Genomic DNA, 12,435 nt, shown 5'->3' with positions numbered 1-12,435 from the left:
CAGAGACAGGACCCAAATTACCAGCAGAACCTTTGCTAGTCATTACAAATAGCATTGCCAATACAAAGCGATACAAGTGAGGATCTAGGCACAACAATGACAAAAGCAAAAAGAAAAAGAAAGAAGAAAGGCAAGACGCTCTTACAATGAAACATATGCACATTTCGTAATGGTGATCAGTGAGAAATGTGTAATCATGGGGAGTCATAATGGAATTCAACAATGAGGCAGTGAAGTCAAGTAAAAGAAACTAAATAATGCGGTTAATGGTATAGGTGTTGTGTGTACTGCACAATCTCCTAATGTCTTTTCAACTAATGAAAGTCACGGGCATTCCCGTCTGTTATTACATCAAATTAAGTCAATTATAAGAAAAAAAACCTGAGTGTTCTTAGTGTGCTGACACAGCTAAGGCTTTTAATGATAATACTTGGGTTTTCAAATTACCAAATTATTATGCATGTTTTTATATTGTAAATTACCTTTTTGATCAAAACAGTTCCTGATTTGTACAATTTTTAAACATGATCATTGATGCCTTAGAATATAAACACATGCATTATGATTTGGTATTTTTTTAATTAAAAGGTTTTGCTTTGTTATTTTGATTTTGTAAAAGGCTTGCCAGTCTCAACACACTGAATTGAATCAAGCTTTTTCATTGTACTGAGGAAGGTAAGTCAGTTGAAACCATTTTCTATGGCATAGCATGGAGCCTCCCTAGTTTACATCATGCACTGCCGAAGGAACTGCATGGTAGACACTGATGAGTGATCACCATTGCCAAGGCCAGCTACTGTCAAAACACCACAGCCAATGCCAACAATGAAAGCAAGCAGAGCCCTCTTTAAAACCACGAAGCACTGCATCCACCCTCTGCCCGGCCCACCATTACTGCACTCCATCGAAAAATCCACTGCCATCAGGTCTTTCTTCATCAACAAGATCAGGAAGATCGTCCATCTCTTAGACACCAATGCCACAACTAACAGCACACTCACTCCATCCCATGCCACAAAGTCTAAACTACTTGGACTAATTTCGAAGCTCACTATGCAAAACCTCACTGCCACCCTAGCATCCCTCAAGGCCACATTGTGTGTGGACAAGCTTTAGTTGAGACAGGAGGACACTCAAGCTTTAATCAGTAGCTTTGTGGCTTGAAAGGAACAAAATGGACATCCTTTTCAGCTGTTGAATCTGCCAAGAGCTGGAGGTAAATCAGGCCCCAAGCGGCAAAAAAGCAATCCCCTCCATGGAGTCCTAGGAGATGCCAGCACAAATGCTAGCTACCCACACTCTGTACAGCGCTCTGCTGCTCCCGAGATACGTCTGCGCTTTAAACAAAACAAAATAAATGAAAAACAATTTAAATAAGGCTTCACACCCTAGCGGGCCACCTGCACCAACTAACTCCCTTGGCTTCATCATCAACAGACACCTCTACTTCAAACAACACAACCGGGTTGGTACCAACTTTCACTGCAGCAGGAAATCAAGCACTTCATCCCAGAAAACAACTTCAGATCTTCTGTCCAAGTCTTGGTCTTCTCCCAACTTTGTGACCTTTTGGAAGGCTTTCTGGCAACTAACCTGGCACCCAGAGATGTGTCCTGCATGGGCTTTGCAATTTAAACCACATCACCCTGAACTCATTGAACTGCACTGGCTCCTTCATCTTCAAATTCTGTTGCATCATCTACAAGGCGGTCACCCTGAAGATCCAAAGTTACCTTACAGAGAATCTCAACACGTGTAGAACTGAACTTTGCTGGTGCAGGAAGGAAAGAACCATAAGACAGACCTCCTCTGTCTACGCCCCAAGACTCTGGAACCTCCTTCCCAACAACAACCGACTCACCCCCTCACATCTACATTTCAGAAAGGATCCCAAGACCCTCCTCTTTAGGGAATGGTTTCTCCCTAACATGCTCCAATCCCCAGCCTACCCGAGAGTAGGAGATATGCTCCCCACTGTTTCCTCCCTTGGTTGCTTGTAGATCCCTTGCTGCAAATTGCCTGCCCTCCTCCTCCCAGCTCGCTTGTATGCCTGCTTCCCTCCATGTGTACTTCCCCCTACGATTTGTAAAGTTCTCTGTTGATTCCAGGAGCTAGGTCTGGGCTCAATAAATACCCTAAAATGAATGATAAAAAGAATAATCAATTCTTTTCTTTTAATGAATCACTAAGAACATTACAGTGTGCATATTCAAATCAAAATACTACCACTTCAATAATGCCTGTTCCCCACACAAACATTCTCTCTTTCATTCCCCTTCATGGTCCTTTAAACAGTCCTTCTTCTATGAAATCATCATCTTTTCCTATTGTTGTGCCTGTCCAGCAGTAGCAAACACTAACCTTTCTGTACTTCTCCTGTCCTTCTATCCATTCACCCTCTTCCTTACTGCTCAACACCTAACCAGAAGTAGACTACACTAAAATGTGTGTACTTCTTCCGAATTGGAATAGTGGATCACGTTTATTCTTTCACTGCAGATTCTTTGAGAGGACATTAGGAATTAGATCACTTTCAATATATCAGTCTAGCAATTAAACTGCCTGTTTTTACGAAATTATGTGAATTAAATGCATAATCTTACTCTACATTAACACAATTATAGACATAATGAACCCAACTTGGCGGAACCATCATCATTACAGTTCCATTTATTATCTATTTAGAGAGAAAAGCTTAGAGCCTTACATAGAATGAGCTCACGCTCAGTTTAATTCCAATAGTGAAAATGGAGTAGTGAATATGCCATTACAAGCTGCTTGTTATGTTAGGAACAGCAAACGTAATGGGTGGCATTATGTTAATGAGACATGGAATTTAATTATTTGTCATTGAAAAAATATGAAATTGCTGAATAAGCATGTTGGCTTGATGCACTCTAATTGGATTAAAAAACACAGGTATGTTTGGGGTGACCAGGCACAAATGTGTGCTGTGGATAAGATGAGAGAAAATGTGTCAGATTCCTTGACAGCTGCAGACTATGGAACTCTAGGCTGCCCCTACCTAGAATGAAGATATAGATATTGTATTTGTTCCATGTACATGCACTGACATAGAGTAATTGTAATAAGATGAAACAACTTGTCAACATATAGAAGCTGTGATGAAAGTGTTTATTCCATGGTCAATACTGATTTTGTCGACACGTGTTTCGACCACATCAGTCTTTTTCGAGGTACAATATCTAATATATGGTACACAAAACTTTTTAAACACATTGGGCCTCATTACATGGTAGGCGGTAACCATGGCGCTATTAGCGCCATGGTTGCCGCCGGTATTTTACCGTGTCCGCCTTGGTGGATGGCGGAATTACTGCCCTACTCCAAGGTGAGTGGGGGCGGTAATTCCCCATTCACCAAGGCACTTCCCCATTCCCATTTTTGCCCCCATAGGGCTCAATTGGAATGGGGAAGGTGCTAATTACGGTACTGCAATTAGCACCAAGGTCCGTTTGCGGCACCCTACTTTAACGGCTGGTAAAACCAGCCGTTAAGGTCGGGTCCCGCAAAGGGAACTCGTAGTAAGGCGGTAAGGGTTTACCGGTACCAGTGCCCTTACCGGTACCGGTAAACCCTTACCGCCTACCGTGTAATGAGGCCCATTGACATTAGTTAATGTCGGTATCAATTAAAAAAATAACCATTACCAACAGCACATCTGGAGCTCCTGGGCTCCCTGGCTAAGCCCCTGCCCGCACTGTCAGTCTTCTTTTCCGTCATTCGACCGATGAAGCGTGTGTCAGTAGCTGCTTTTGCCACCTCCTCCTCTCCCCCCACTCCTACTATTCACTCTCACACTGACTCAGCTCTTACTAACTTTCACCTCTCCATCTCCAACACCCTTGAGATCCTTGCCCCTGCCATGAGGATCTGCATGAAGCATGCTGACAAACATAATAGTTGGTCTGATTCTGACCTAGCCTCCCAGAAACATAAGTGTAAAGCTGCGGAACGGAAGTGGCTGGCTTCTAGCACATCCTCTGACAAACTGACCTGTCGCCTACTCCAAAGGCAATACAGACTCTCCATCTGCACCAGGAAACAGGCCCATATCCAATCCTGCTCCTCCGGGGCCACAAACAACACGGCTGAACGTTGCAGAATCTGTAAGGAACTTGCCAAACCTACTGCAGTCTCCACTTCTACTCTGCCTTCTCAGACCCTATACACAGCACTGGCCTCCCATTTCACAACCAAAACTCAGGACATCCTGCCCTCTCTCTCTCTCCTCTATGCCCCTCCGACACCTGCATGTACACCCCAATGATCCCTCCTGTTCCCCCCTCCTACTCTCCTCCTTCTCACCCATAGCACCTGATGAGGTCATCAAGACAGTCTGCTCTAGTCTCTAGTCTCAGTCTAGTCTAGTCTGTTTGAAAGTCTCCTTCAAACAGGTGCTTACATGTTCCTCTAGAACTATCAAGGACAATGTTGCCTCTCTCTCTCCCTCCTTGGCTGAGTTCTGTAACAACTCTTTTGCTGCTGGCTACTTCCCTTCACCCCTTAAGCACTCCCTTGTGTATCCCCAACTAAAAGCCATCTGTGACCCTTCCTGCCCAGCAAACTACCTCCATATCTCCACTACCCCATTCCTGGGCAAAGTCCTGGACAAGTTAGTCATCTCCCAACTAATCCACCACACTGAATCTGTTGGATGTCTCCACGACCACCAGTCTGGCTTCAGAGCAGCCAGAGGCATAGAAACTGCTCTCCTGAACACCCATGATGATCTGCTCTTAAACATTGACTCCATTTCTTTTTCGGCCCTTATACTCCTTGATCTGTGCTTTGACATGGTCAATCATTCCATCCTAATAAATCGGCTCCATGATACCCCCCGGCATCACGGACCAGGCACTGGATTGGGTGACCTCTTTCCTCTCTAAGCGGCCCTACCAAGTCCAACTTAGCCCTTTTCCCTCCTCTACTACACTATCCACCTTCGTTGTCCCTCAGGACTCTATCCTGTTGCCGTGGCTGTTCAACATTTATGTTGCCCCTCTCGCCCATTTGAGTTCCACCTTCTCTCCTCATTTCCAGTGGTATGCTGATGACACAGAGCTATTCTCCTCTTCCTCCACTCCTTCCTCTCGTATTCCTGACTGTCTGACTGCTATTCAAAATGGTGTGCTGCTAGCGATCTCTGCCTTACCACCAGTAAGACTGAGATCCTTCTCATTGGGACTCCTACACCCTCCTTCCCCGTACACTCCGGCCAACCTCCTCGGGTGCCCTACACTCTGGCCAGCCTCCTCGGGTGCCCTTCCCTCACCCTCATGTGAGGCTAAAAACCTGGTTGTCATTTTCGACTCCTCTCTCTCATTCTCAACTCATATCGATGACCTTGCGAAGACGGCCCACTATCAGCTTCACCTCATCAGAGGCATTCTCCATTTCCTCACCTTCCCCCAGAAACTCGATGTCTGCAGAGCTCTGGTTATCTCAAGGCTTGATTATTGTAACAATTTTTTCCTTAATCTGCCTCTTTCCTCCCTCTGCCCTCTTCAACTAATCCATAATAGGACTGCAAGATTTATCCTTGTCCTCAAGCCCAGGGGCTGCATCTCTCCAGCATTGAAATCCCTTCACTGGATTCTGGTTGCTGCAAGGATCAAATTCAAGACACTCTGCATCATCCACAAGGCCTTCTGGGGTCTGGGACCTCACTATATCCAACTCTCTCTCCCTAAATACCTCCCGGGTACAGTCTTTCCATCCTCTAGCTCCAACTCTCTACAGATCAGATGTTTCTACAAGCAGAGAGTGGGGGGTAGATCTCTCTTTTCGGCGGAAGCCTCCTTCTGGAACGACCTCCCTGCCCATCTCCAACTTGAGCCGCATCTCCTTAAGTTCTGGATGCTTCTCAAGACCTTCCTTTTCTCCTCCTTCTTCCCTCTCCTCCTCCCCTGCTAGTCTCCTCCTGCCGCTTTGACTGGTTGCCTGTTGTAATTTTTGAGCCTTTTCTGGGATCAGGCCCAAATTCGACCAGTCTTTGCCCGCACCCATTCCTACCAGCACTTGCCCTGAAGTACCCTTCCCTTACTAGTCTTCTGAGGCGGGTCCACTTCCTGTCCTCTCATTACTAACCCCTGCCTTCCCGCTGGCATTTGTCCTACTGGGCACCCTTTAGCACTTGCTGAGCCCCTTGGGCCACCTCCATCCGCACTTCTCCTTCTTCACCTTCTCACTATCCCTTCACCTTTATTTTTCCCCCTTCCATGAACTTCTTATACTGTACTTGCATGATCAGAATGTCACAAGGCCTGGTAGTACCGTTATTGTGGTTTTCACCTCTGTTCCCCCCTCCCCAACCCTCCCTATTGTTTTGTGGCCCTTGGAAACACTTTCTGCTGTATAGGCACCATACAAATATGCAATAAATAAAAAAATGAAGTGTTGAGTGGCCTGCATATAAATTCCCAGCTGGACTTACTTTTCATACAAGGCTGTACCTGCATTGGAAGATAGAGTAGTTCTTGCGGTGATAAAGGCCTTCGAGAAGTCAGAGGGTGGAAAAGTCAAGTTCATCATGAGTATGTGGACAAGTAGACAAAGCACTGATGACATGGCTCTAACAGCACATTGGGTCACTTTCCCCCTAGTAGCGAGCAAGAGAAGTCATCATATCATGCTGTCAACCAACAAGAAGCAGGCATCTGGGATTCAGTGGAGCAGGTGGTGGCAGAGTGGCGAACTCCATGGCTAATAGCATTGGTCTTTGGTGTTGGTGTAAGCTGAATAACCAGAGTTGTAGCTATTTTCTGAAGGTGAGATGATTGTTTGTTGTGAAAAGCAGTTCAGGAATATAGTTGCTGAGTTTCGTTGAGAGGAGATAAGAACATCTGCAGAGTTTTCTGCTAAAGCTTGGCACTGTTACTTAGACATCTTACAGACGGCGGGAAACCGGGATGAATAAACATCTCTAGAGAACCTCAGCATGATTCTGATCCATGGCCTCATAGCGCTGCAGAGCCTCACCCTACTGCAGGCCACTATGGAGCTGCAATGTTGGGATCACGCAAAGCTACCTAGTCTCATCCAACCTTGGCAGCCCCCCTATTCTCTCCGGGGGTCTTGAATCCAAGAAAGACAAAAAAAACACTATATGAGCCCAGCAGGGATCATAGGAACCAGGAAGATCTGGAGGTGGGAGAAGACGAGCTTCCCCAGTCTGTGCTCACCTGGGCGAGCTGCGCTCAGGACGGCAAACAGAACAGAATGATTGTGGGTAGACCAACTCTTCTTATAGCCCATGGGAAAGTGAGCATGGAGGCCCCTTATAAAGGGATGGCATTTGTGGGAGAGCCTCTTGAGGATAGCAGCCTGCCTTCACAGGTTTGGACATGTGCTGGGAAGAGAGGATGTTGGGGTAATAAGGTATTCTGCCAGGTAGCTTCAATGGGACTGACGGGGGAATATTAGGAACATCACTTGTAGGTTGAAATTGAAAACCTGTAATTACAGAATTCAAAAGATGTTAGTCATGAGCCTTTTGGCTATAATGTTGTGTCATATTTGTTTAAAATTGATACTGTAGCTTATGATAAATTGTTTAATAAAAAGTTGTAAACATGATGAACAAAAAGGGGCGGGTCTATTTAACCTGTTACATGCCCACATTAAACATTTAAAATATTCTTTTCGATTGACCGCAATATGGAGGATTTATAAGTTAATGACATGGTGAGCAATCGTGTCTTTTGCGGATAAAATCTCATTTACTTTGGCCAGTATTGAGAGAGAACATGTGTGCTGTGGTAATGTGTTTTAAGATTTTACAGAAAATACATCCAACGTGATCCCCTTGCATGAGAATAGATGTGTCTAAAATGCATTTTCATTTAAAATATATCGAAATGCTAGATTTCTGGTTCAAACTCTTCATTGTTTAGCAAACTGTATATGTATGCATGTAATAATCTATACATTGCAATTAGTTTTTGAAAGTACATGCATTTCCATTTGAAATGGAACATGTACCACTGCAGGTCAGCTCTAATTGGAAACAGAAGGTGCTATTTTTGTTGCTATCCATCAGCATAAATAGCAATTGTCCAAGAGCTAAACAAGGCGAATTTTCATTTTAGACGTTTTGAAGGAATAGTAGTTTATATGGACGGTCCACCAGTTGACACCGCTCTGGCTGATGACAGTTGAGTATAGCCCATTCAGGCTGGAATGGAAACATTTGTGGTACCACCAGGCCCCTGTCCAACGCACAGCACAGTTACGGTCATATGGATCGTTATCCTGATCTCAAGTGGTGAAAGGCATACTGCGATGTACATCCATGGAATCACCTGTTAAAATAAGCAGGAAAGCTCATTGTCTATTTGCTAGTACAGCAGTCTCCGAATAAAGCTTTGGAAACAGGCTGATTAACAATGAAAACACCATTATACATTTTATTTGTAGTTCACATCTCTTGATATTGGTAGTTTAGTGAGAAAGAATAGCATTACAAATACCAAGGAATACAAGTGAGGATCTAAGCACAACAATGACAAAAGCAAAAAGACAAAGAAAGAAGAAAGGTAAGACGTTCTTACAATGAAACATATGCACATTTCGTAATGGTGATCAGTGAGAAATGTGTAATCATGGGGAGTCATAATGGAATTCAACAATGAGGCAGAGAAGTCAAGTAAAAGAAACTAAATAATGTGGTTAATGGTATAGGTGTTGGTGTGAACTGCACAATATCCTATCAATGTCTTTTCATCTAATGAAAGTCAAGGTCATTCCTGTCTGTTATTACATCAAATTAAGTCAATTATAAGAAAAAAAAACTGAGTGTACTTAGTGTGCTGACACTACTAAGGCTTTTAATGATAATACTTGTGTTTTCAAATTACCAACTTATTATGCATGTTTTTATACTCTAAATTACCTTTTTGATCAAAACGGTTCATGATTTGTACAATTTTTAAACATGATCGTTGATGCCTTAGAATATAAACACATGCATAATGATTTGGTGTTTTGAAAAATATTGTTTTAATTAAAAGGTTTTGCTTTGTTATTTAGATTTTGTAAAAGGGTTTCCAGTCTCAACACACTGGGCCTCATTACGAGGTGGGGGGTAAGGGATTGCCGGCACCAGGAAGGGCACCGGTGCCAGTAATCCCTTACCACCCTACTACGAGTTCCCTTTGGGGGTCCTCCCTTAATGCCTGGTTTTTCCAGGCGTTAAGGATGGGACCCGCAAAGGGACTCTGGAGCTAATAACGGTACTGCAGTTTGCGGTACCGCCATTAGCACCTTCCCCATCCCCATTTTGAGCCCTTGAGCCCTATGAAGGCTCAAATGGGAATGGGGAATGGCCCTGGTGAATGGGGAATTACTGGTCCTGCCAACCTTGGAATGGACAGGTAATTGCTCCATTTACCAGGGCGGAGTCGGAAACGAGTTTGGAGGCAGCCATGGCGCTAATAGCTAATAGCGCCATGGCTGCCTCCAACCTCGTAATGAGGCCCACTGAATAGAATCAAGCTTTTTCATTGTAATGAGGAAGGTTAGTCAGTTGAAACCATTTTCTATGGCATAGCATGGAGCCTCCCTAGTTTGCATCATGCACTGCCGAAGGAAGTGCATGGTAGACAATGGTGGCTGATCACCATTGCCAAGGCCAGCTACTGCCCAAACACCACAGCCAATGCCAGCAATGAAAGCAGAGCCCTCTTCAAAACCATGCAGCACTTCATCCACCCCCTGCCCGGCCCACCGTTACTGCACTCCATCGACAAATCCACTGCCATCAGGTCTTTCTTCATCAACAAGATCAGGAAGATCGTCCAACTCTTAGACACCAATGCCACAACTGACAGCACACTTACTACACATCCCATGTCACAAAGTCTCAACTACTTGGACTAATTTCGAAGCTCACTATGAAAAACCTCACTGCCACCCTAGCATCCCTCAAAGCCACATTTTGTGTGAACAAGCTTTAGTAGAGACAGGAGGACACTTGAGCTGTAATCAGTAGCTTTGTGGCTTGAAAGGAACAAAATGGATACCCTTTGCAGATGTTGAATCTGCCAAGAGCTGGCAGTAAATCAGGCCCCCACCGGAAAAAAAGCAATCCCCTCCAGGGAGTCCTATGAGATGCCAGCCCAAATACCAGCTACCGACACTCTGTACAGAGCTCTGCTGCTCCTGAGATACGTCTGAGCTTAAAACAAAAAAAATAAAAATAAAAGAATTAAAATAGGGCTTCACATCCTACCTGGCCACCTGCACCAAGTCCCTTGGGTTCAACATCAACAGACACTTCTCCTTCAAACAACACAACCGGGTTGGTACCAACTTTCACTGCTGCAGGAAATCAAGCCCTTCAACCCAGAAAAAAAACTTCAGATCTTCTGTCCAAGTCTTGGTCTTCTATGAACGTGATGACCTTTTGTAAGGCTTTCTGGCAACTAACCTGGCACCCAGAGATGTGTCCTGCATGGGCTTTGCAATTTAAACCACATTACCCTGACCCTCATCAAAGTGCACTGACTCCTGCAGAAAGTACATTTAATCTTCAAATTTCATTGCATCATCTACAAGGCTGTCACCCTGAAGTTACAAAGTTACCTTACAGAGAATCTCAACATGTGTAGAACTGAACTTTTATTGGTGCGGGAAGCAAAGAAACAGAAGACAGACCTCCTCTGTCTACGCCCCAAGACTCTTGAACCTCCTTCCCGAGAACACTCGACTCCCTCATATCTACATTTCAGAAAGGATCCCAAGACCCTCCTCTCTAGGGAATGGTTTCTCCCTAATATGCTCTGCTCCCTAGCCTACCTGAGAGTAGGAGATCTGCTCCCCACTGTTTCCTCCCTTGGTTGCTTGTATATCTCTTGCTGCAAATTGCCTACCCTACCCCTCACAGCTTGCTTGTATCCCTGCTTCCCGCTACGTGTCCTTCCCCCTACGATTTGTAAAGTTCTCTGTTACTTCCAGGAGCTAGATCTGGGCTCAATAAATACGCTAAAATTAATGATAAAAATAATAAGCAATTATTTTCTTATAATGAACCACTCAGATCATTACAGTATGCATATACAAAACAAAATACTACCACTTCCATAATGCCCGTGCCCCCCACAACATTCTCTCTTTCATTCCCCTTCATGGTCCTTTAAACAGTCCTTTATGCAATCATCATCTTTTCCTATTGTTGCGCCTGTCCAGCAGTAGCGAATACTAACCTTTCTATACTTCTCCTGTCCTTCTATCCATTCACCCTCTTCCTTACTGCTCAACACCTAACCAGAAGTAGAGTGCACTAAAATGTGTGTACTTCTTCCAAATTGGAATAGTGGATTGTTTATTCTTTCACTGAGGATTCTTTGAGAGGACATTAGGAATTAGATCACTTTCCCTATAGCAGTCTAGCAATTACATTGCCTGTTTTTACGCAATTATGTGAATTAAATGCATAATCCTACTCTACATCAATAGAATTATAGACATTATGAACCTCACTTGGTGGAACAATCATCATTCCAGTTCCACGTATTATGTATTTAGGGAGAAAAGCTTAGAACCTTACATAGAATGAACTCACGCTCAGTTTAATTCTGATAGTGAAAATGGAGTACTGAATATGCCATTACAAGCCGCTCGTTATGTTAGGAACAACAAACTTCAAGGGTGGCATTGTGTTAATGAGAGATGGAATTTAATTAGTTGGAATTGTAAAAATATGAAATTGCTGAATAAGCATGTTGGCTTGATGCAGTCTAATCGGATTAAAAGACAACAGGTATGTTTGGGGTGACTAGGAGCGAGTGTGCTGTGGCTAAGATGAGAGAAAATGTGTCAGATTCCTTGTTCAGCTGCAGACTATGGAACTCTAGGCTGCCCCTACTTAGAATGAAGATATAGATATTGGATTTGTTCCATGTACATGCGCTGACATAGAGAAATTGTAATAAAATGAAAAAACTTGTCAACATATATAAACTGTGATGAAAGAAGTGTTTATTCCATGGTCAATACTGATTTTGTCGACACGTGTTTCGACCACATCAGTCTTTTTCGAGGTACAATATCTAATGTATGGTCCACAAAACTTTTAAATCACATTGACATTAGTTAATGTCGGTATCAATTAAAAAAATAACCATTACTAACAGCACATCTGGAGTTCCTGGGCTCCCTGGCTAAACCCCTGCCCGCACTGTCAGTCTTCTTTTCCGTCATTCGACCGATGAAGCGAGTGTCAGTAGCTGCTTTGGCCACCTCCTTCACTCCCCCCACTCCTAATATTCACTCTGACACTGACTCAGCTCTTACTAACTTTCACCTCTCCATCTCCAACACCCTTGAGATCCTTGCCCCTGCCATGAGGATCTGCATGAAGCCTGCTGACAAACAAAATAGTTGGTATGATTCTGACCTAGCCTCGCAGAAACG

At 43.9% G+C, this 12,435-nt stretch overlaps 1 protein-coding gene across 1 annotated transcript in view; it reads right to left on the bottom strand.

Moving 5' to 3' along the window:
- Positions 1–8,183: 8,183 nt before the first annotated feature.
- The window catches only part of LOC138471859 (ficolin-2-like), a 522,856-nt gene continuing 518,604 nt past the window's right edge, over positions 8,184–12,435 (bottom strand). The window contains exon 10 of the mRNA XM_069609718.1: positions 8,184–8,324. Coding sequence (XP_069465819.1) covers positions 8,281–8,324 — 44 coding nt within the window. The 3' untranslated portion in view covers positions 8,184–8,280. The remainder of the gene's footprint in view (positions 8,325–12,435) is intronic.

The sequence above is a fragment of the Ambystoma mexicanum genome, chromosome 8, assembly GCF_040938575.1.
Source record: "Ambystoma mexicanum isolate Mex_15411 chromosome 8, UKY_AmexF1_1, whole genome shotgun sequence".
Lineage (NCBI taxonomy): Eukaryota > Metazoa > Chordata > Amphibia > Caudata > Ambystomatidae > Ambystoma > Ambystoma mexicanum.
This window is presented reverse-complemented; position numbering and strand designations above follow the sequence as displayed.